At 33.7% G+C, this 20772-nt stretch overlaps 1 protein-coding gene across 2 annotated transcripts in view; it reads right to left on the reverse strand.

The window, feature by feature from the left end:
* LOC136032936 (MAM and LDL-receptor class A domain-containing protein 2-like) overlaps positions 1-13991 on the reverse strand; it is a gene marked incomplete at its 5' end in the record, with an annotated part of 79748 nt that extends 65757 nt beyond the window's left edge. For both annotated transcript variants that reach the window (XM_065713404.1, XM_065713405.1), the window contains 4 exon segments: positions 821-961; positions 6836-7190; positions 10703-10893; positions 13847-13991. In XM_065713404.1, coding sequence (XP_065569476.1) covers positions 821-961; positions 6836-7190; positions 10703-10893; positions 13847-13991 — 832 coding nt within the window.
* Positions 13992-20772: the final 6781 nt, after the last annotated feature.

The following is a 20772-nucleotide window of genomic DNA, read 5'->3' on the forward strand; positions in this document are numbered from 1 at the left end:
ATAATCCCGACGTGAGGCACGGTTAAAGTTCATGCAACATCTTTCTCTGTATAAGCCAAGGATTTATTTGAATTCTTCTATATAGATAAAACTGACAAAAATACCCTTTAATGGATTTGGAATGAGTGTGAGCAGGACCGTAGTTATTACACTATATACATTTTTCTTGTGGTTTGGACAAATCGAATACTGAAGGAATATAAGATGACAAGAAAAAAAATAGACTAATCAATCAACCCTGATCACACACTATAATATTAAATTTTTAAAAACAACATTGAATTTGGGTGGTGCATACAATAAAAAAGAGTCTGCTATGATATCTGTGAAATCTGGATAGAAAAGAAAAAAGCTGGCAACAAGGTAAAAAATTTTGTTGAAAGAATGAATAAAAAGCAATCCTAAACTTCATTATTCAATTACTTGTACTACCCCCCGAGCTTACAATGGATTCTTTAAAGAACCCCTATTTTGGCGATGCACATTGTATTAGTACCATCTATCACAACCAGTTGAGACAGCCTTTTTCTTGTTAGTAAATTTATATCTTTTTGAGCCTGAACTTGTCTTTATTGAACAAAACACAATATATAAATTTTATATAAAGGAGACAGATAGGCAGAATATGTCTTTAATCTGAGAATGAAGTCAAGTAGCTCTTTAAACTGCAAAGAGCAAAAAAAGAAACAATTATATAAATAGTCCAAAAAGCTTAGAGGACATAGAGATGCACAAAAGGAAGGAAATATAGAGGGGGGAATAGAAAGATTAAGAAATAGAAAGAGAGCTAAGCATGCGGTAAGCATAGAGTGTAACTTACCTCCAGTTGGATTACCCGCTGAAGCAGCTTGATCTGTGAGTGGTCCTGTTAGGGTTTTTGATGTAGTCCTTGCGATAGACCATTCAAAGTCTCCTCCTTTATTGGTCCAGTCACACGTTCCAGCGTTGAAATCACATTCGCCTGTGAGTCCAAGCAATATATTATTATTACGAATATACATTGTTCAGAGAAATCCCCCAAGATAAAAATGAACATATCTTTGCATGAGATATTGAAGCTGTTTTATTGCGTTAATTTCTTATGTCTGTAGCCTATATCCAATTTTATAAATAATATGTAGCCCAATTTCTATTTTCAATTTATTCTAAATTTTTTTCATAAAATAGAATATGTTGTCAAAACACAATTTTCAAAACAAAATCCATGAGAAATATTTAAGTGATGACTGCGGATTTTAACCAGATTCAAATTAATTGTAGGTGTATCATTTCTTTCTAATAAGGATCATTGTATATTATTTTAATTTACAATTTATCTACTTGAAATGTTGGTAAAATAAAAAAAGTAAACCTTTTTATGGATTTTTGATCCAAAATTGATAAAAAATTTTTTTAGCAAACCTGCAGTTAGGCCACTGAACCCGAAATTCCCTCAACCCTTGCTAAAAATTAAAAACAATGCTTCGAAAAGGTGGCAAGATTCAGAGAACAAAGATTAGTAATTTGACATTAGTATTTTTCTTGATGTTCAGCAATCATTATTGACTTGCAGCAAAAGTTTGCCGTTTTTTTGTTTTGTTTTTGTTTTAAATGTGGCTCTGCTTTGTATATCTGCACGTCTCATTTTTCTTACAGAAGTTATTTTTCTGACATGGTTTTTCTATACAGATAAGATTTATCTGTCGTATATGAAGGTTGTCTGTAGAATTTATTTTCTCGAATCTTACAGTCAATAGTTGTCATACACACTAATGTCTTAATGCAATGAAAGACGTTATATCCGTTGCTTTCAAACATTTCATGGTAACGAAACTGTAGGAAGAAGCGACCCGGTTCAATAGTAATTGAAACTCTAAAAAACGAAATTTTGATACCAATAGTTCCATCATAAGAATTGCATTTTAATACTGATTTTAAATATATAAGTTTCATCAAGTTTAGTTTTATTCATCAATGTTACGAGCCTGAAAAAGTTTGCTTATTTTAGAAAATAGGGAAAAATACCCCCTAAAAATCATAGAATCTTAACAAAAATCACACCATCAGATTCAGCGTATCAGAAAACCCTACTGTAGAAGTTTCAAGCTCCTATCTAAAAAGAACTGTGAATCTTTTTATTTTTTGCCAGAAGACAGCATGGATGCGTGTTTGTTTGTTTGTTTTTTTGTTGTTTTTTTTTTTTCCAGGGGAGATCGTATCGACCCATTGATTTAAGAATATCGCAAGTGGGTTCATTCTAGCGGAAATTAAAATTCTACTGCCCTATCTAAGTGACCAAAAAAATTTGAGGGCACCTAGGCCCCATCGCATGCACATTTTTTCCCCAAAGTCACTGAATCAAAATTTGAGATAGCCATTCTATTCAGCTTAGTCGAAAACCCCCCACAGTTCCCTGTGGATGGGCTGCAAGTTACAACCTTTGACCATTGTTTACATACAGTAATGGTTATTACGAAGTATACAGACGTTTTCAGAGGGACTTTTTCACGTTGGGATGGGTCGGAGGAAGGGGGTTACACGGGAGGATCTTTCCTTGGTGAATTTATGATGAGGGAAGAGAATTTCTATGAAGGGGGCGCAGGATGTTCTAGCATTATTTAAAAAAAAAACAATGAGAAAATAAATAAAAAAAATTTCAACTGGAAGTAATGAGCAGCATTAAAACTTAAAACGAACAGAATCGTCTCCTCACAATATCTCACACAGCATCGTCTCCTCCACAATATCTTGCTCTTTACGCTAAAGTATTTTTATTAATTCTAACTATTTAATCTATGGCCTTTGTGATTCAGGGGTCATTCTTAAGGAATTGGGATAAAATTCAAGCTCTAGTGTAAGGAGTGAGGTATTGACGAGGGGGCAAATCTCTCATATACGTAATGAAAATACACAATTATAGAAGTTCATTGCGTAAGTTAATTCGTAAGTTACGTATATTTATTACTAACAAAAACGTTCGTAAAAAGCTAAAATTCTAGTTGCATTTTTAGTAACCAAAATTGGAGGCCAGCTAGGCCTCCTCCCCCGCTTATCAAAATCCTTTGTCTTAACAAAATCATTCAATCAAAACTATGAGAAAGCTATTTAGCAAAACAAAAATTAATGTGCAAATTTCATTTTAATTATTCATGTGCGGTGAGGCAAAATAAAAACATGCATTAATTAAAAAACTTCCAGAAATTAAACAAAAAAAATATTTGTTTTGTCTGCAAGTAAGGAGCAACATTAAAGCTTAAAACGAACAGAAATTACTTCGTATAGAAAGGGGTTGTCCCCTCCTCAACACCTCGCTCTTTTCGCTAAAGTTTTTTATTGCTATAAAAGTAGAGTTGTGACCAAGGGTTAAATTTTAGCGTAAGAAGCTAGGCGTTGACGAGGGGAAAACCCCTTTCATATACAGAACAATTTCTGTTCATTTCAAGTTTTAATGTCGCTTCTTACTTGCAGTTAAAAAAAAATTATTTATTTATTTAATTATAGACAAATACGGAGCTTGTTTGGAAATATATACTTTTATTCTCAAATTGGTTGTGAATATGAATAGGAGTTAAGACTATTCTTAACGTGTATTTTAGAATCATCAAGTTATAGACAACTTCTTAGGGTCAAACATCCCAATTCTTAGACAAGGAAGTTCCAGCTCCAGAATAAATGATCATTTGAGGGCAGATGTTTATCAACCCCAATGTAAGATCCGTTGATTTATTGGCAACTTTTGCGCAATATAAATACAATGGAGTAATCCTGATCATCAAAGGCTTCTATAGTTCTGCCTACTCCTTTTGGACATACGTAGGTTAATTCCCATGCTAAAAATAACACACAATGTGTGCTCATTTGCTTATCAATACTCATGAACTTTGTAAATTTACTACAGAACTTGAACTGTTACTGCATGAACTTTTAAAAGAACATTCTACATGAACTTTAAAAATAAATTTATTACATGAACTTTTGTAGATTTACATGAACTTGAATCTATTAAGAAAATTTTACTATTCCTTTACTGTTCTGGAAATATATTGTTTTCTTTTTTTGGAGTGGAGACTACTTATTGTGTTCAGGCAATTCTTTGCAGTAAGAGATTCAAGAAAAAAAAAAAAGTTTTTTCAACTTAAATTAAGGAGCAACATTAAAACTCAAAACAACCAGAGATTATTCTTCAGATGAAGAGTTACCCCCCTCCTCAATACCTTGCTCTTCATGCGAAAGTTTTTAGCACTTATATAAAAGCTTCCTAATCTAATAAAACGCCCTTTGTATGTCAGGAGTAGTTCTTAAGAAATTGGGACGAACAGTCAAACTTTAAATTAAAGAGCAGGATATTGAGGAGGGGTTTGATCCCTCCATATACTCAATAATTTCTGCTTGTTTTATGTTGTAATGTTGCTCCTTACTTACAGTTGGAAAAATTTAATTTCTGATCGTGTTCCAAATAATAAATGTAAATTAGGCTTACCCTCCATGAAAAATTCCCCACCTTCAATGCAAACTCCTCCATGTAAAGATCTTTCCAAGTAAAATACCCTCCCTCTTTCTCCGTAAAATTATCTTGGAAATTCCCCCGAAACTTCTCTAAATACAAAGTTGAGTTGGTAAAGAGAAAATTAGACAAATAAAAAGGATTTCGTATGAGAATTCTATAAGCCCCCTCCCTCCCCACCCCCTAGTGGAGGGTTTCCTCTGGAAAGTTCGTGCTCAGATATTTCTCTCCCCATGGAAAACCACACCAAGCATAGAATCCCCTCCCCCCAAAATGCCTATATACTTTCCATAACAAATACTGTACGCAAAATAATGGACAAAGTTCATAGCTTACAGAAATTAATTTCTTTGACCACTCTTTTTTTCCATTTACAAATTGAAGAGAAAAAAAGGTACAATTTAAATAGAACAGTAGAACAAAATAAAAGAAAAAGCAACAACAAAATTTTAAATGATTAAGTTCGAATATTTGGTGTACTAGACACATTCGTTTATCTTTTCTGTTATTATTCAGACATTGAGTAGACTGGGTTAGAGGAGGAGCTTACATAGCTGTGTTGGCCTCAGGTGGCTTGGTACTGCGGTGAGTTATTAGTAGTAGTAGCAGTAGTAGTTGTAGTAGCAGTAGTAGTAGTAGTAGTAGTAGTAGTAGTAGTAGTAGTAGTAGTAGTAGTAGTAGTAGTAGTAGTAGTAGTAGTAGTAGTAGTAGTAGTAGTAGTAGTAGTAGTAGTAGTAGTAGTAGTAGTAGTAGTAGTAGTAGTAGTAGTAGTAGTAGTAGTAGTAGTAGTAGTAGTAGTAGTAGTAGTAGTAGTAGTAGTAGTAGTAGTGTTCAAACATTTACCACTTTGCAGTATTTTAGAAGTTATTAAGATATCTCACTTTCCAGTCTAAATTTTAAAGGAGAAATATCCGGTGTACTAAAGACATTCGTTTGTCTTTTCTGCGATGATTCAGACATTTTTAGTTTTGTAATATTTTGGAAGTTATTAACATGTAAGAATAATTTTTGTTGGTTTTTATTTTTTTTTCTCTTGTTTTTTTTTTACTTTAGTCGATTTAGTTTAATTTAATTTTTTTCTTTTTCCTTTTTATCTCTACTGATAAGGGATCCCAGAATTGGAATCAAAATATTCGGATTTTTATTATTTAAATTTCTATTGTGTTTTCTTTCTTATTTTTTCATAGCTTACGACCCTTTTCTCACAAGTTTTGGGGGTTCGTGCTACCCTAAAAGCATAGTTATTGGATTTTTCAACTAATCAAATAAAATTGGCTATCTTAAAATTTTGTCGGACGAGTTTTGGGGACAAAAGGGCGTGGGAGGGCTAGTTGCTCTCCAATATCTTTGAGATCTTAAAAAGGGCACTGGAACTTTTAAATTCCGTTTGGCTGCATCCACTCCTTGTTTTTCTTCTAGCGAAAATAACAAAATTCCACCAACTCTGCAGATAGGAGCTTCAAAGCCGTACAGTAGGGTTCTCTGATACGCTGAATCTGAGTTTACGATTTTCCTTAAGATTCATTGAATTATTTGAGACGTTTCTCCCCTTTTTTGAAATCAGGTAACTTTTCTCAGGCTCATATCTTTTGATGGGAAACAATAAACTTGTGAATATTATACAATAAGAACAGAATAAAATGCCAATAATTTTGATTTATCTATTGACATCAACATTTTGGTTTTTGAAGCTTCAGTTACAATTGAGTCGAGTCGTTCGGTGCCATCAACTGTTTGATAGTCTAATGTGAAAAGACAAACAAAATAACAAATCGATATCAATATCTTTTTAACTGTCCCTGTATTTTTGTAATTTTCTAAATGTATAGCTCATAACTTTTCATGAATTCTGCTGAATAGAATCCTTATCATGCTCCGCTACATTAATTCTGTATCTTGTTTGATTTACTATTTGACAAATGCATTTATTTTGTTTAAATGTTTTAATTAATTTAGTAAGCTTCCATGTGAGGGTTTACTATTTCATTGTTAAATCAGCCTCACGTTTTGAAATAGAACGTTTTTAACTTTTATTTTATTTCAAGAAAAGAATGGAAAACCTCATAAAAGAACGCTTCAAAAAAAGGAAAAAAAAACAAAGACTGGGACATTCGAAGCATTCTCAGCAATAATTTGTCAAAATCCCAAAATTTTTACGATTTATTCCGTAGTTCAAATAGTTTTCATATAGCCATCCTATTTTTCCTTTTGCAATATCAGTAAGGATTTAAAACACTTCATTTTGTAAATTAGTATCACAGACTAAATCTTTGCTTAACTCTAAATGCTTTTATACATATAGCATGTCAATTTAGCAAGGTAAGAGTAAAATAGACAATAAAATCCAAGTACCTTCACATGATCCCGAAGAAAATTCAATATTATCCACTGCGGCAAATCCTTGAACTCCTGCTTTCAAATCCACAACAGCTTCGAAAAGAAATCCATGCGGATACGCTGAACTATATGTCACCCTTTTCTTAGACCAAGGAGCTGAAGTCATAGTGTCATAAGATTTCAAATTAAAACTATATTCCCGCCATGAGTCAGTATGATTGAAAATCCTCCAACTTGGCAATGCTTTGAGCAATTTTTCCTGAATTGGACTGTAAGCTGATCTGTAAAAGCGTCTGTTTTTGGAGTCTAAAGGGTAAAGCTGGACTAAGTACACTTTCAGATACCGAATAGCACTTCCACTTGAAGTTAACTAAAATAAATAAAAAATGAAAAGTTAAATCTGACAAGGTTAAAGATTCATACTAAATATAATACAAAATGTTGCCAAAGGTTGAGAAATCTTAACTCATTCAAGATTTTGAATAGTAAACCATACAGAGTTGTAGATTCTAGGTTGACGATGATAAAGTATTGCAAATATTTTCGAATTCTACAGTCATAATCTTGTTTTTTTTTTCAGTTTTTTCCAAGCAAATAAAATTACGACGGATATGTTTCTGACATTTTTTAAATAATAATTTATTTTGTGTTTCTAAAATTCTTCCACTTAATTTTTTTATTGGTATTTTCAGACCTACTTCATCAGAGGCACAGGAGGCTAGCCATGACTTTGATGCTATAAGTAAATTAGGCTCATTTTCTGAAAAGCTTCCAGACAAAATATAAGCAACTGTATTGACAAACTGTTCTCTTCAAAGTTCACTCCTTTGTTAAATCCCCGAGACAAATGTATTCCTCTGAAATACAAATATATATATATATATATATATATATATATATATATATATATATATATATATATATATATATATATATATATATATATATATATATATATATATCCTCTGGTTAGGGACTGAATGAAATTAAGTAAATATAAACAATTTTTTACAACTGAAAGTAAGGAGTAGCATTAAAATTTAAAATGAACAGAAACTACTACGTATATGAGGGGATTTGCCCCTCCTCAACACCTCGTTCTTCACGGAAAAGTTTTAAAGTACTTTTAAAAATCTTCTTATTGTTATGCTCAGATGATCCTTGTAATAAATTAAATAAAAAAAACAAGTTTTTTGAAATGAAAGTAAGGAGCGACATAAAAACTTAAAACGAACAGAAATTACTCCTTATATGAAAGGGGCATTTCCTCCTCGACACCCCACTCTTTACGCTAAAGTCTTTTATTGTTTTAAAAAGTAGAGTTGCAAGAAAGAATCAAACTTCAGCGCAAGGAGCGGTGTGTCGAGGAGGAAAAGCCCATTTCATATAAGGAGTAATTTCTGTTCGTTTTAAGTTTTTATGTCGCTCCTTATTTTCATTTCAAAAAACTTGTTTTTTTATTTAATTTCTGAAAGTTTTTGAATTTATGCATGTCTAATTTTGGCTCTCCGTACATAAATAATGAAAATGAAATTTGCTATTAATTCTTTTTTGGCTTAATGGCTTTCTTTTAGTTTTGATCAGACGATTTTGAGAAATAAGGGGTGGGGAACTTTTAATTTTTAACGAACGTTTTTATTAGTAAAAAATATACATAACTTAAGAATTAACTTACGTAACAAACTTTTATATTCTTATATTTTTGATTATATATATGAGGGGGTTTGTCCCCTCGTTAATACCTCGCTCATCACACTAAATCTTAAGTTTTGTCCCAATTCTTTAAGAGTGACCCCTGAATCAGAAAGGCCGCAGAATAAATAGTTGAAATTATTAAAAATAACTTAGCATAAAGAGCGAAGTATTTAACTCCTTCTAAATACCTCGCTCTTTATGCTAAAGTATTTTTAAAACCCCTCATATGCGTAATAATCTCTGTTCGTTTTAAGTTTTAATGCTTCACATTACTTTCAATTGAAAAACCTTTATCATTTTTATATTTTCATTGTTTTTTTTTGTTTTTTAATAGTAATGCTAGAAAATCCTGCGCCCTTTTCATTGAATTTCTTTTCCCCCATGAAATATTCCTCCAAGAAAAGATCCTCCCATATAGCCCCCTCTCCGGAACCCCACACCCAAACAAAAAAATCCCCCTGAAAACGTCGGTACACTTCCGAATAACCATTACTGTATGTAAACATTGGTCAAAGTTAGTAACTTGCAGCCCCTCCCCCAGGGACTGTGGGGGGTAAGTCATCCCAAAAGACATAGAGATTATGGTTTTCGACTATGTGAAACAAAATGGCTATCTCACAATTTTGATCCGTTGACTTTGGGAAAAAATGAGCGTGGGAGGGGGCCTAGGTGCCCTCCAATTTTTTCGATCACATAAAAAGAGCACTAGAACTGTTCATTTCCGTTAGAATGAGCCCTCTTGCAATACTCTAGGACCACTTGGTCGATACGATGACCCCTGGGGAAAAGAAAGCTTAGTCTTCTGGCAAAAAATAAGAAATCCCGCATTTTTGTAGATTGGACCTTGAAATTTTTTCTATAGGGTTCTCAGATACGGTGAATGCGATGGTGTGATTTTCGTTACGATCCTATGTCTCTTAGGGGGTGTTTCCCCCTATGTTCCAAAATAAGGCAAATTTTCTCAGGCTCGTAACTTTTGATGACAAAGACTAAATTTGATAAAACTTATATATTTGAAATCAGCATAAAAACCCAATTTTTTTATATATCTTTTGGGAATGAAATTCCGTTTTTTAGAGTTTCGTTTACTATTGAGCCGGGTCGCTCCTTACTACAGTTCGTTACCACGAACTGTTTGATATGTCTTTTTTAAAGAATATGGACAAAATTTAATCTTTAGTGCAAAGAGCGAGGCGTTTAGGCATTCAGTTCCCTCATATGATTAATAATTTTTGTTTGTTTTAGGTTTTAATGTGGTTCTTTCTTTTCAGTTGAAAAACTTCTCGTTGCTTTGGTAATATTCATAGTCGTTTCTATATACTGGGAGGAGTTCTGGCTCCACCTCCATGGAAAAATCCCCCTCTTACGAAAATTTCTTTTAGACAATCCAATGCCAGTGAAAATTTACCTAGAAATCTACCCTCAACATCTCTACGCACAAAATTGAGTAGGTAAATAAAAAGCAAGACATAACAAAAGAATTTCGTATTGATGTTCTGACAAATTCCCTTAGTGTAAAATTTCCCCTGAGAAGTTCACCCACTGAAAGCTTCCCTCCGCATGGGGAATTCTCCCAGTATAAAGGCCCAGCATAAAAATGTATACATACTTTCAAGTGCTAAATTCTATACATAAACAATGGGCAAGTTTCATAACTTAAAGACCTTTTCCCAGGGACTCTGGGGGAGTATGTTATCTCCAATGGCATAGCAACTGGGCCTTTCAACCATGCTAAACTGTCACTTAAAAATGGCAATAGAACTTTTAATGTTTGTTCAAATGAGCCCTCTCCCCATATTCTAGGAGCACTGGGTCAATCTGATCACTCTGGAGAACAAAAATAAAAAACAAACAAATGAATAAACATACATCTGTCACTTTTCTTCTTGTAAAAAATATAAAAATCTACATTTTGTAAACAAGAGCCTTAAACTTCTACAATCAGGTTCTCTGATTCGCTGAATCTGACGATGTTTTTGATGGGTAACAATAAATTTAATGTAACTTACACATTTGGAATTAGCATAACAAGCCAATTTCTTATATACATATATTGGTAGCAAATTCCTTGTTTTAGAGTTTCGGTTACTGATGAACTATGTAGTTTCTTGCTTACAGTTCGTTATCTCGATCTGTTTGAAAAAAGAAAATGAAGTCAGGATAAAAAATAAATTAGATGGGACTTACAGAGAAGGAAAAACATCTTCCTTCAGGACCCGTCGGGGAGTAAATAACTGTTGGCAACCATGCCTTAACTTCACTACGAAGACCACCAAAAGCTATACGATGAGAAGCATCAACAAAAGCGAATCCACCCGAAGTAGCATTTTCGCCATCCACTTTTGGACCCCCAAGCCAATATGCATTTTTTCCAGCTCCTAAAATATGTTTCAGAAAATCAATTTATCGATTTTAAGTGAGGTAGTATGAAAAGCGAAATTTATCTTCACCAAGCATGTTAGGTAAGCCCTATACTTGTAGTGTAGTTATTTCAGGCATATTTCATTTGACCATGAAGTGGGGGGGGGGTCGTCTAAACAGAAGAAAAATAAATGGTATGGTGAATAAAAGTCTCACTAAATGTTGCTATATAACTTCCCTCTACTGACTTTATTTGGTTTCTCAATTTTTTGGCCGTAACATATGGCCTTTGTCTCCCACGGGTAGAGCCGAGACTCATCCCCCCACGACTGATGTATTTTCTTCCAACCTTTTTTTTATTTTGGATGTTATTTTCCACCATTATAGTCAACAAAGTTTTCCAGGGCTACAAATTATTCGGTAAATAATTAAAGTTGTTTTTATAGCTATTAGATAATTAAAAGTTGTTTTATTTCATTTTTAGAACATGAGCACACACGCAAAAAGACAGAAATAGAAATTCCAAAACTCAAGAAACTCTCTGGGTGCCTGTACCCTAAGACCATTTTTCGTAAGCACTTGGCCTGAGTCGATAGGGTAGTATATTATTTTGTAGTTTAATGTCTTACAATAATGAAGATGCTCACTTAAACTTTATGTTTAATCGAAATATTTAGGCAAATTCAAAATGTCAAAGACTGATTCTGGCATATTTAAGACAAAGATTATTGGCACAACATTTTTACTTTTCTAATATTTTGAGTGTTTATATAGGGGCAATTTTCCTTTAAAACCATGTCCGAGAGTACAACAAAAAACAGCACCTGGTATTTCATACTTGCTATTTAAGGCTGATTTTAATCATACAGTGTGCCCGGGCTTGACACTTATCGCAGAGGGTCTCCAGCAAGTAATATAATATATTATTTAAAATATTCTAAAATATAGCTATTTCATAAACTGTACCTTTTCAATGGAGAGTCAAAAATGTGGTTTGATTCCGTTTGTTGTTGATTTAAGGCCAAGCTATGACGACTTGGCCTTGTATTAAGGATTAAGGATGATGGAATGGCAAACATTGGGCTTTTTGGCCTTCCATCTTGGGCCAATGGCACAATACATCGTCCTCAAATGAGGTGAAAAGGGGTTAAAACAAAGAGATGAAAAAACGTTCAAGCTTTACTGAAGGGACTTAAGAGTGAAGCTTTGAATATATTTAGTTGGGATTAGAGTACGTAAAAAGGGGGTTAGCCTCTGATGGCTTGGTGGTGCAATGAGTTGTTAGTAATCATCGTAATAAATAGATTGATAGCTTCTGAAATTAGTAGTCTCCAAATCACATATGTGTATTTAAGTGTTAATAAATGCGGCTATTATGAACCAGTTACTTCGGCAATTGAACCAGTCTTAGAACAAAAAGTTACATCTCAAAGAAATTAAATAATTTTCCCAGTTTTTTTTATAGTTTACTATATCGAAGCTCATGAGGTATTTGCAGGATATTAGTTATTATTTTCCAACTCTTATTATCCAAAGTTGGACACCTGCTGCTGGTAACTGTAATGGTGATAAAAATTTATAGATTCAACCCTCCGTATCATTTGGATATGGAACTAGCCCCTTAAGCGTACAACCAACTCTTGTTTCCCACTAGCTCTGGCTGATACCCAGAAGTCTATTCTAGCAGATGCGAAGACAATAGAAGACCTAATGAGCCTTTTCACATCAAAAAGAGCAATATGGGTCGAGAATACACCAATTAGGCCCCTAATTATGATTTCTCTATGGTTCAGTTTAGATTTAATCATCTGACTGATAGACATTTAAAATGAATCTAGTGATCCTCAGTGCTTCTTCATAGAGGATGAAACATACCAGAAAATGAAATAGCCATTTTGGTATTTGACCAGCAAATAAAAATTGAGAAGCCCTCAACCCCCCTCCAACCCCATCTAAAAGTGTTGGATATAACATGTCTAGTTTTGGGAGATTCCAAATTACACATGTTTTGGCAATTTTTGGGGATCCACATGTCCCCAAAATTGCTACCTGGACACTTGTTCTTGCTTTTCACCTAGTTTGGTTGAGCTTCAAGAGCCTCTCTTGTTAAATATTTAGAATTTATGGACCCAAACCGATTCATCCGTCCCCCACAAAGGCTGGACTGGGTTGAGTTATACTCCTTAAATACATTTCTAAGATTAACAGTTCCAATCAAGTGTGGTCGACATCTGACAATACCTTCTGCTGGATGTCTTAATGGGAAGAATTTCCAATTTGCCTTAATCTGCAAAAGACGGGTTATACCTAGATACCCTAAACAATTAACTAAAACAAAGGCTCTTGTCCCTTCTGGTAAATGTGCAAATAACATGATTCTGGAAAACACTTTGCCTCCCAACCAGGAGTCAGATCATAGCTCTACTTTTTCCATTCTACTTCTGAGTCAGAGTTTTATGTGCGTACAGAATTTCAGAAAATTCAATAAAAATTGTGAATTAGGCTATTATTTTCTAGTCAAAACTAGGTAACCCAAGATTGACTTTTTCTGATTTATTTCATAAAAATATTGAAAACAGATACAATTGTTGACCAGAAGCTTCAAAAAGATAATATTTTGCTCTATAATCTACGCAAAACCAACGTTACATGTGATGTTTACTTTTGAATACAAAAGTTCAGTTTTATATTGGAGGGATCTTGTTCCTTTCAAGATTTTGTCCCCCATAAATTTTGAAAAATGGAAAAGAAGCATAATTCTTCTCCATTCCTATTTCTTTTACTTGCTTTTACTGGTTTATCATACTTTTTCTACTATTTAGTAGACTAAAAAAATATTTTTGTTGTTTTAAGAATTTTTTTTTACCTTTAGGGGATTATGTCTTCTTCGTTTGACGATCACTCTATGAAAGGGATTACAACTGCCCAGGTTCAGGAACGATGATTTACACTATGAATAAACAAACTTACCAAGTAGCCATGGTACAGCCTGGGCTCCAAATAGTGCGGATGAAAATGTAAAATTACAACCTTCAACCTCTATTTTGTCTCCAACCTCTTCACTTGGAAAATCACAGGCGTATTTGCTCAGATCTTCATTCTCTCCTCCTTCTTGCTAAAAATATTTCGTGCCATTTGATATTAATCAGTAAGTCAATCAAGACCGCTTCAAAATATTAGTTCCTAGTATTTATTCTTTTTTCTTTTGAAAAGAAATGGAACAATTTGTCTAAAAAGATAGTTTATCTATTTGCAGAGATATACACACGAAGGGATGGGGCTGGGGGTCCGCTCTCCCCCTAAATCCCAAAATCACTGAAATTAAATTTTTGACCATTTCTCTACTATTTACTATTTTTTTTATTAATGCTCCCCCCCCCCATTTTTTCGGCTATTGGTGTGATCTTGCAAAATGCAACTGTACAAGCAACTATAACCCACTTACAAAGGATCAAACTTCAAGGATTTTATTTCCTTGAAATACGGATAAAACATGTCGTTATTTTCTTTTAAGTAAAATAAGCAGAGGAAAACTTATACGGATAAAACATGTCGTTGTTTTCTTTTAAGTAAAATAAGCAGAGGAGTAACAAATAAAATATTTTTTAATAGAAATTAATTTTAGTAGCCTCAGCACACTCTGTTGAGCCTATTGTTTAAGTCAATCTAAGGCTAGATGTGCACTAAAAAATGAGCTTCCACCCAAGGCAAGGCTTCCCCAAAGTCATACAAAAAACTACTATTTACGTATCCACGGTCATGTTTTTAGGAAAGGGGGTGTTACTCACTTTTAAAAAGTATCAAAAATAGACAGTTTCGTTATATTGGCATCATATGTCAGTAGGTTCAAATTTTTATTTCATGTTTCCTATTTCTGGAAGTTGATTCTAATAAACTTCCCCTCCCAAACCTATGGCAACACTCCCAATTAGAATTCAATTATAATCGCTTATAATTATAAACAGTTCTGAAATCCTGATCAGGGGTTTTAATTTTTTCACCGTCCCTTGTATCCCTTGTATACAGTTTTTTTTTATCTTGCAACTCCTGTAAGATGTTTAACAGCAATTCTTCCCTTTGTTATCTTCACTGTGTTTCAAAACATAGTCGAAAATAATCACAACACCTAAAATACTTGGGACAAAAAAGTATAAAAAACTGATAAGAACGAAGCATGTTCTTTTCTGAGAGACAAAAAATCGAATTAATGCCATCTAGGACCCAGCAGTAACGAAGATAATTGGAGAAATCTTGTAAGAATTTGGGTTTTTTTATTTACTCTTTTCTTTTGCCCAGCACTGACTCAAAGATGTAAAGCACCACTTTTGCTTAGAATATTGAGCGCATCTATAAGTCGTTTCTGATTTAAATTAGCCTATACTCTAAGCCAAGCTGCAAATTTTCTGTAATCGGTATAAATAGGTTCAAATTTTCCTAGTGCTAAACGCTAAATGAGTAAACTTATTCTGCACAGGAAAATATCATGGAATTGCAGGTAAAAACTTTCGATGTCATATTTGAATTAAACGTCGTATTGAGCATTTTTTTTTCAAGTTTATTGCATGTATTCAAAAAATAGCAGCGATAAAAAAAAACAAGATAAAGTTAAAACTTGACTTGAAATGAACAAAATTATTACATCAAAGCCTATACGTCCTTTATCTTTTGACTAGCTCAAATATGCAAACTCATAATGTTTTTTAACAGTTGTAAAAGTTTTGAAAAACTAATAATTAATGAAAACAAACATTTTTTGCTTTGGGAGCAAAAAATCTTTAAGTAGCCTGAAAAAAGACTATTTAGATGACCTATTAATTATCTTTTACTGTTAATGATACCTATAACTTTTAGTTGTTAGTTCATATTCTCTGAAAGGATTTAGAAAAAAAAAACTTTTGTAACTGAAAAGTCATTCAACAGCACTTTTCTAACTTAAAGTGATTAAGCAGCACTAAAAAATGACAGACTGATTATAAAGCAAGTCATTGGTCTCATCCAGTATTGGAAAATACTTAAGTAAAAGTTCTTAAGTAATTACTTAAGTAAAAGTGCATAAGTAATTACTTAAGTAAAAAATATTGGTACTTGTACTCTACTTAAGTAAAAACTTTCTAAAGTACTTAATACTTTTAATTAAGTAAAAAGTTGAAGTACTTAAGGGTACTTCAGTACTCAAGTGCTTTCTTCATGGTACAGAAAAATTATACCGACATGATGCAGGGCGATACGATGAATTGAACTTCCTAAATAATAGGGGATGAATGGATTTTAGTATATGAGAACAGCAGCTCCTGGCCCAGTGCAAAATTTCAAAAAAGGATGCTATCTTGGTGGAACTACCATATATATTGAATGGACAGTTTTTTTGTGATAAATGTGATAAACAGTAAGAACAAAAGGAAATCAAGTAGCAAAAAAGTGAGCTTGTAGGCTCACTTTCGGGATCGTCTGAAGCTGAAGACAATGCTGGCCCTGATTATAGCTCGTCTTCTAAAAAAGTTAAGGGAGATTTCTTTGCTGCAAGACCGTAGAAACTGACACAGTCAAAGGTGAATTCTTTGGCACTGGACTACACTGTAGACGAGATGCGACCTCCGTACACTGTTGAGAAGCCGTCGTTCAAAATCTGATAACAGGTCTTGCACCTTATGCAAAGGTTCCAGGAAGAAAAGCTTTAGCTGTGCAAATTGAAGCTAGGTTTTTGAAGTACATAAAAGATATGGTTTGTGATTTCGAGCTCACTGACTACATGTTGCTGACAACACACGTTTGGTCTGCCAACAACAAAAGCTGCTTGGGAGTGACTGCACAATTGCTCAACAAGGATTTGAAATGGAAATCTCATATCCTTGCTTGTTACCGGACCAAGGGCTCACACACTTACGACAGAATTGCTGAACAACTAAATGGCGTATTTGCCAGGTACAAAATTGCAGTTGATAAAAAGGAGCAAGGGGTTTTGACCAATAACGCCTCTAACTTTAGTAAGGCATTCAGGGAATATCCGATGGTTTTTGATGAAGATATTCAAGACAGTAATAAAGAAAATGAAGATAAAGAAGGCGAGAATGGCTAATTCTCTTTTACAAACGTTGGAGAGATACTCGATTCTTATGACGACCCTGAGTATTTCCACCTTCCTCCACGTTTCAGGTGTGTCAGCCTAACCTGCTTGGATCCACTGATGCTGATAAAGCCCTCTGTAATATTGCATATGAGAGGCAGTACCATGCTGCTTTTTTGAAGGGTATTGCTCTCTGAGATGCCTTGAATAAGAGTTCAAAAGCTGCTGATGCTGTGAAAGAGGTATATGACAAACAGCTTATAAGACACATGGTAACCAGGTGGTACTCAAAGTATGAAGGTGTCAAAGGTTTGATGGGTTGTCAAAAAATTAGAAAGCTTGCTAATATATCTAATGCTTTGCAAAAACCAAGGCTAACCTCTCGTGATCTTGAAATTTTTGAAGAATACATGGAAATTATGAAGCCAATAGCAGTGGTATTGGACATTCTTCAGGTGGAGGAAAAATGCTACTTCGGTGCTATCTATCCTACAATGAAATCACTTGAAAGGAAGCTCAAAAATCTGAAAGATTTTGCGAAAGTCAGCCAGCCATCGGCACATGCTCTACTTGTGGGTCTTTCATGCAAGAGACTATGTTATTGCTACGGCAAGTCACCCTTTTTTCAAGTTGAAGTGGTTTCCTGATAACCAGAAGGATGAAGCAGTTGAACTTTTGGTAGGTCATGCAAAAAAAAGGTTGAAGATTTTGAAGGACTTACAAGGCTGATAAATATGGTTTTTTGTCTGGAGATAAATACTTTGATCTTAGCAATGAAGAAACTACTCATGATAATTCTGGCAACCGTGGCCGTGAAACCAAATCTGTGAAGGTTTTGTCATATTTGAATGAAAGTTGAAAGGAACTATCTGTGCTCAAAGTGTACCCAAGGGTAATGAAAGTTTTCAGGAAGCACAGCTGTATCATTCCTTTGTCTGCACCAGCACAATGACTTTTTTTGGTTGGTGATGGAATTTCTACTCCAAACAAAACATCCTCAGAATTGGTATGTTTGAAAAGAACTGCTGTCAAAAGGATCAAGAAATAAATTAAAAGTTAATATGAAGCTGTAATGGATGTTCTTTGTATTTTTTTTTCTTTTTACATCTTAACTGAAGTAAAATTCAAGTAAAATCGAAATAATTGAGTACTTAAGTACTGAAGTACTTTTTCAAAAGTACTTATTACTTAAGTATATTCTTAGAGAAGTACTTAATACTTGTACTTAAGTAAAAATTTCTCTGAGTACTTGGTACTCGTACTTAAGTAAAAAAAAGAAGTACTTGGCACAACACTGGTCTCATCTTCAGTTATATAGTCTTTCTATTGTGGTAATGTAATTTAATATTATTCAAAATCAGGAACAAGCAAACTTCAATATAAACATCTAGAAATTTGCTGTTTCTACCTATAGTAAGAAAAAGTTCAAGCTATGATACAAATTTCTGAAACTTTTATATAATCCCAACACTGCCTAGACACACAGACAAATATTTTCTAAAAATAGTAATGATTATTAGATTATAATCTGCATTATGAGGCTATCAGATTATGACAAAAATATATTAAGTCCGAATGTTCTTGGATTATATCTAGCGGATTATAATCTGCAATTTGTTAAAAAAAAAAGAATTTAGATCATGTAAAATGATCATGAAATGTTTTATTTTTCCACTGTAAAAGCATCATAAAGTCCTCTGTTTTACTACTCTTCAAAAATCATCTCTATTTTGTATTTTCATCAAAGTGCTAGTTTTTCAAAAATCAACAAACACAGGAAAATATTGCAAGAGCAGTGTGCTATGCAACACTCCAAAGCTAAGTGCATGAGAGCATGCTATACATGCTTCCATGCGTTCTTTGACAGGATTGTTCGTATAAAAACAGCTTGAAAAGAGGTGTTGGTTTACTAGCACTGTTGAATCAGAATTTCAATAGTGAACAAGCGAGCTCAACGAAATTTGTATATTTATTTTTTTGGCTAAATGGCTTTCTCATAATTTTGATCGAATGATTTTGAAAAAAAATAGCGGGGGAGGAAGCCTAGTTGCCCTCCGATTTTCGGTTAATTAAAAATGCAACTAGAACTTTTAATTTTTTACGAATCTTTTTATAAGTAAAAGATATACGCAACTTATAAATTAGCTTACGTAAAGAACTTTTGTATTCTTATGTTTTTATTACATATATGAGGGGGTTCGCCCCTCGTCAGTACCTCGCTCTTTGCACTAAAGCTTAAATTTTGTCCCAATTCATTAAGAATGACCCCTGAATCACAAAAGCCGCAGAATAAATAGTTGAAATTACTAAAAATACTTTAGCGTAAAGAGCGAGGTATTAGGAGGAGGTGAGCCCCTCATATGGGTAATGATTTCTGTTCGTTTTAAGTTTTAGTGCTGCTGCTTACTTCCAGCTGAAAAAAACTTTTTCATTGTTTTTTTTTAGTAAGTAATACTAGTAAGTAATACTAGTAAATCCTGCGCTCCCTTTATGGAAAATTTCTTCCCCCATGACAAATTCCTCGATGCAAAGTTTCCCCAGCATATCCTCCTCTTCTCAACCCCTGCCTCCAACCAAAAAAAACCTCCTGAAAACGCCTGTATACTTCCCAATAACCATTACTATATGTAAGCACTGGTCAAAGTTTTGAACTTGTAACCCCTCCCACGGGGACTGTGAGGGAGTAAGTCGTCCCCAAAGGCATAGTTATAAAGTTTTTCGACTACGTTGAATAAAATGGCTATCCCAGAATTTTGATCCATTGACTTTGGGAAAATAATTAGCGTGGAAGGGGGCCTAGGTGCCCTCTAATTTTTTTGGTCACTTAAAAAGGGCACTAGAACTTTTTATCTCCGTTAGAATGAGCCCGTTTGCAACATTCTAGGACAACTGGGTCGATACGATGACCCCTGGAAAAAAAAAAAAAAAAAAAAAAAAAAAAAAAAAAAAACACGCATCCATGATCTATCTTCTGGCAAAAAATTTAAAATTCCATATTTTTATAGATAGGAGCTTGAAACTACTACAAGAGGGTTCTCTGATACGCTGAATCTGATGGTTTGATTTTCGTTAAGATTATATGTCTTTTAGATGTGGTTTCCCCCTATTTTCCAAAATGATGCAAATTTTCTCAGGCTCGTAACTTTTGAAGGGTAAGACTAAACTTGATGAAACCTTGATGAAACACCTTTTAGGGGGTGTTTCCCCCTACTATCTAAAATAACGCAAATTTTCTCAGGCTCGTAGCTTTTGATGGGTAAGACTAAACTTGATGAAACTTATATATTTAAAATCAGCATTAAAATGCGATTCTCTTGATGTAGCTATTGGTACCAAAATTCCAATTTTTATACTTTTGGTTACTATTGAGCCGGGTCGCTCCTTACTACAGTTCGTTACCACGAACTGTTTGATAACTTGCGTAACCTGTGAAATATACTCTAACTTAGTTAAATCTTAACATCGCTCTCAATTTGCGTAAGAAAACTTTCTAATTTCAATTAGTGTCCATCCATACTCGTTTCAGCGTTATTTATTTTATGATCAAATTTTCAAGCCTTGCTTTCCTTCGGTAATTTATCTATCGACATACCGAAATAAATATATTAATTTATTTTTAAGACCTTCAATGAATTTGAGTTTGCTTAATTACTAAAATAAGGGCAAATCTTTAAAATGCTATTTTGTGTAGATGAGCATTGTGCCTTCGAGTGTATATTAAGATCATGTCTCCATGTTTTAGAATAAAAGGAACTGCGTCGTTTTGTGTCAATAATGGCAATTCACTTTTATTTCCTGTAAACAATAATATTTCTCTGGAATTGCAATTGCT

This window comes from Artemia franciscana, chromosome 11 (assembly GCF_032884065.1).
Source record: "Artemia franciscana chromosome 11, ASM3288406v1, whole genome shotgun sequence".
Classification (NCBI taxonomy): domain Eukaryota; kingdom Metazoa; phylum Arthropoda; class Branchiopoda; order Anostraca; family Artemiidae; genus Artemia; species Artemia franciscana.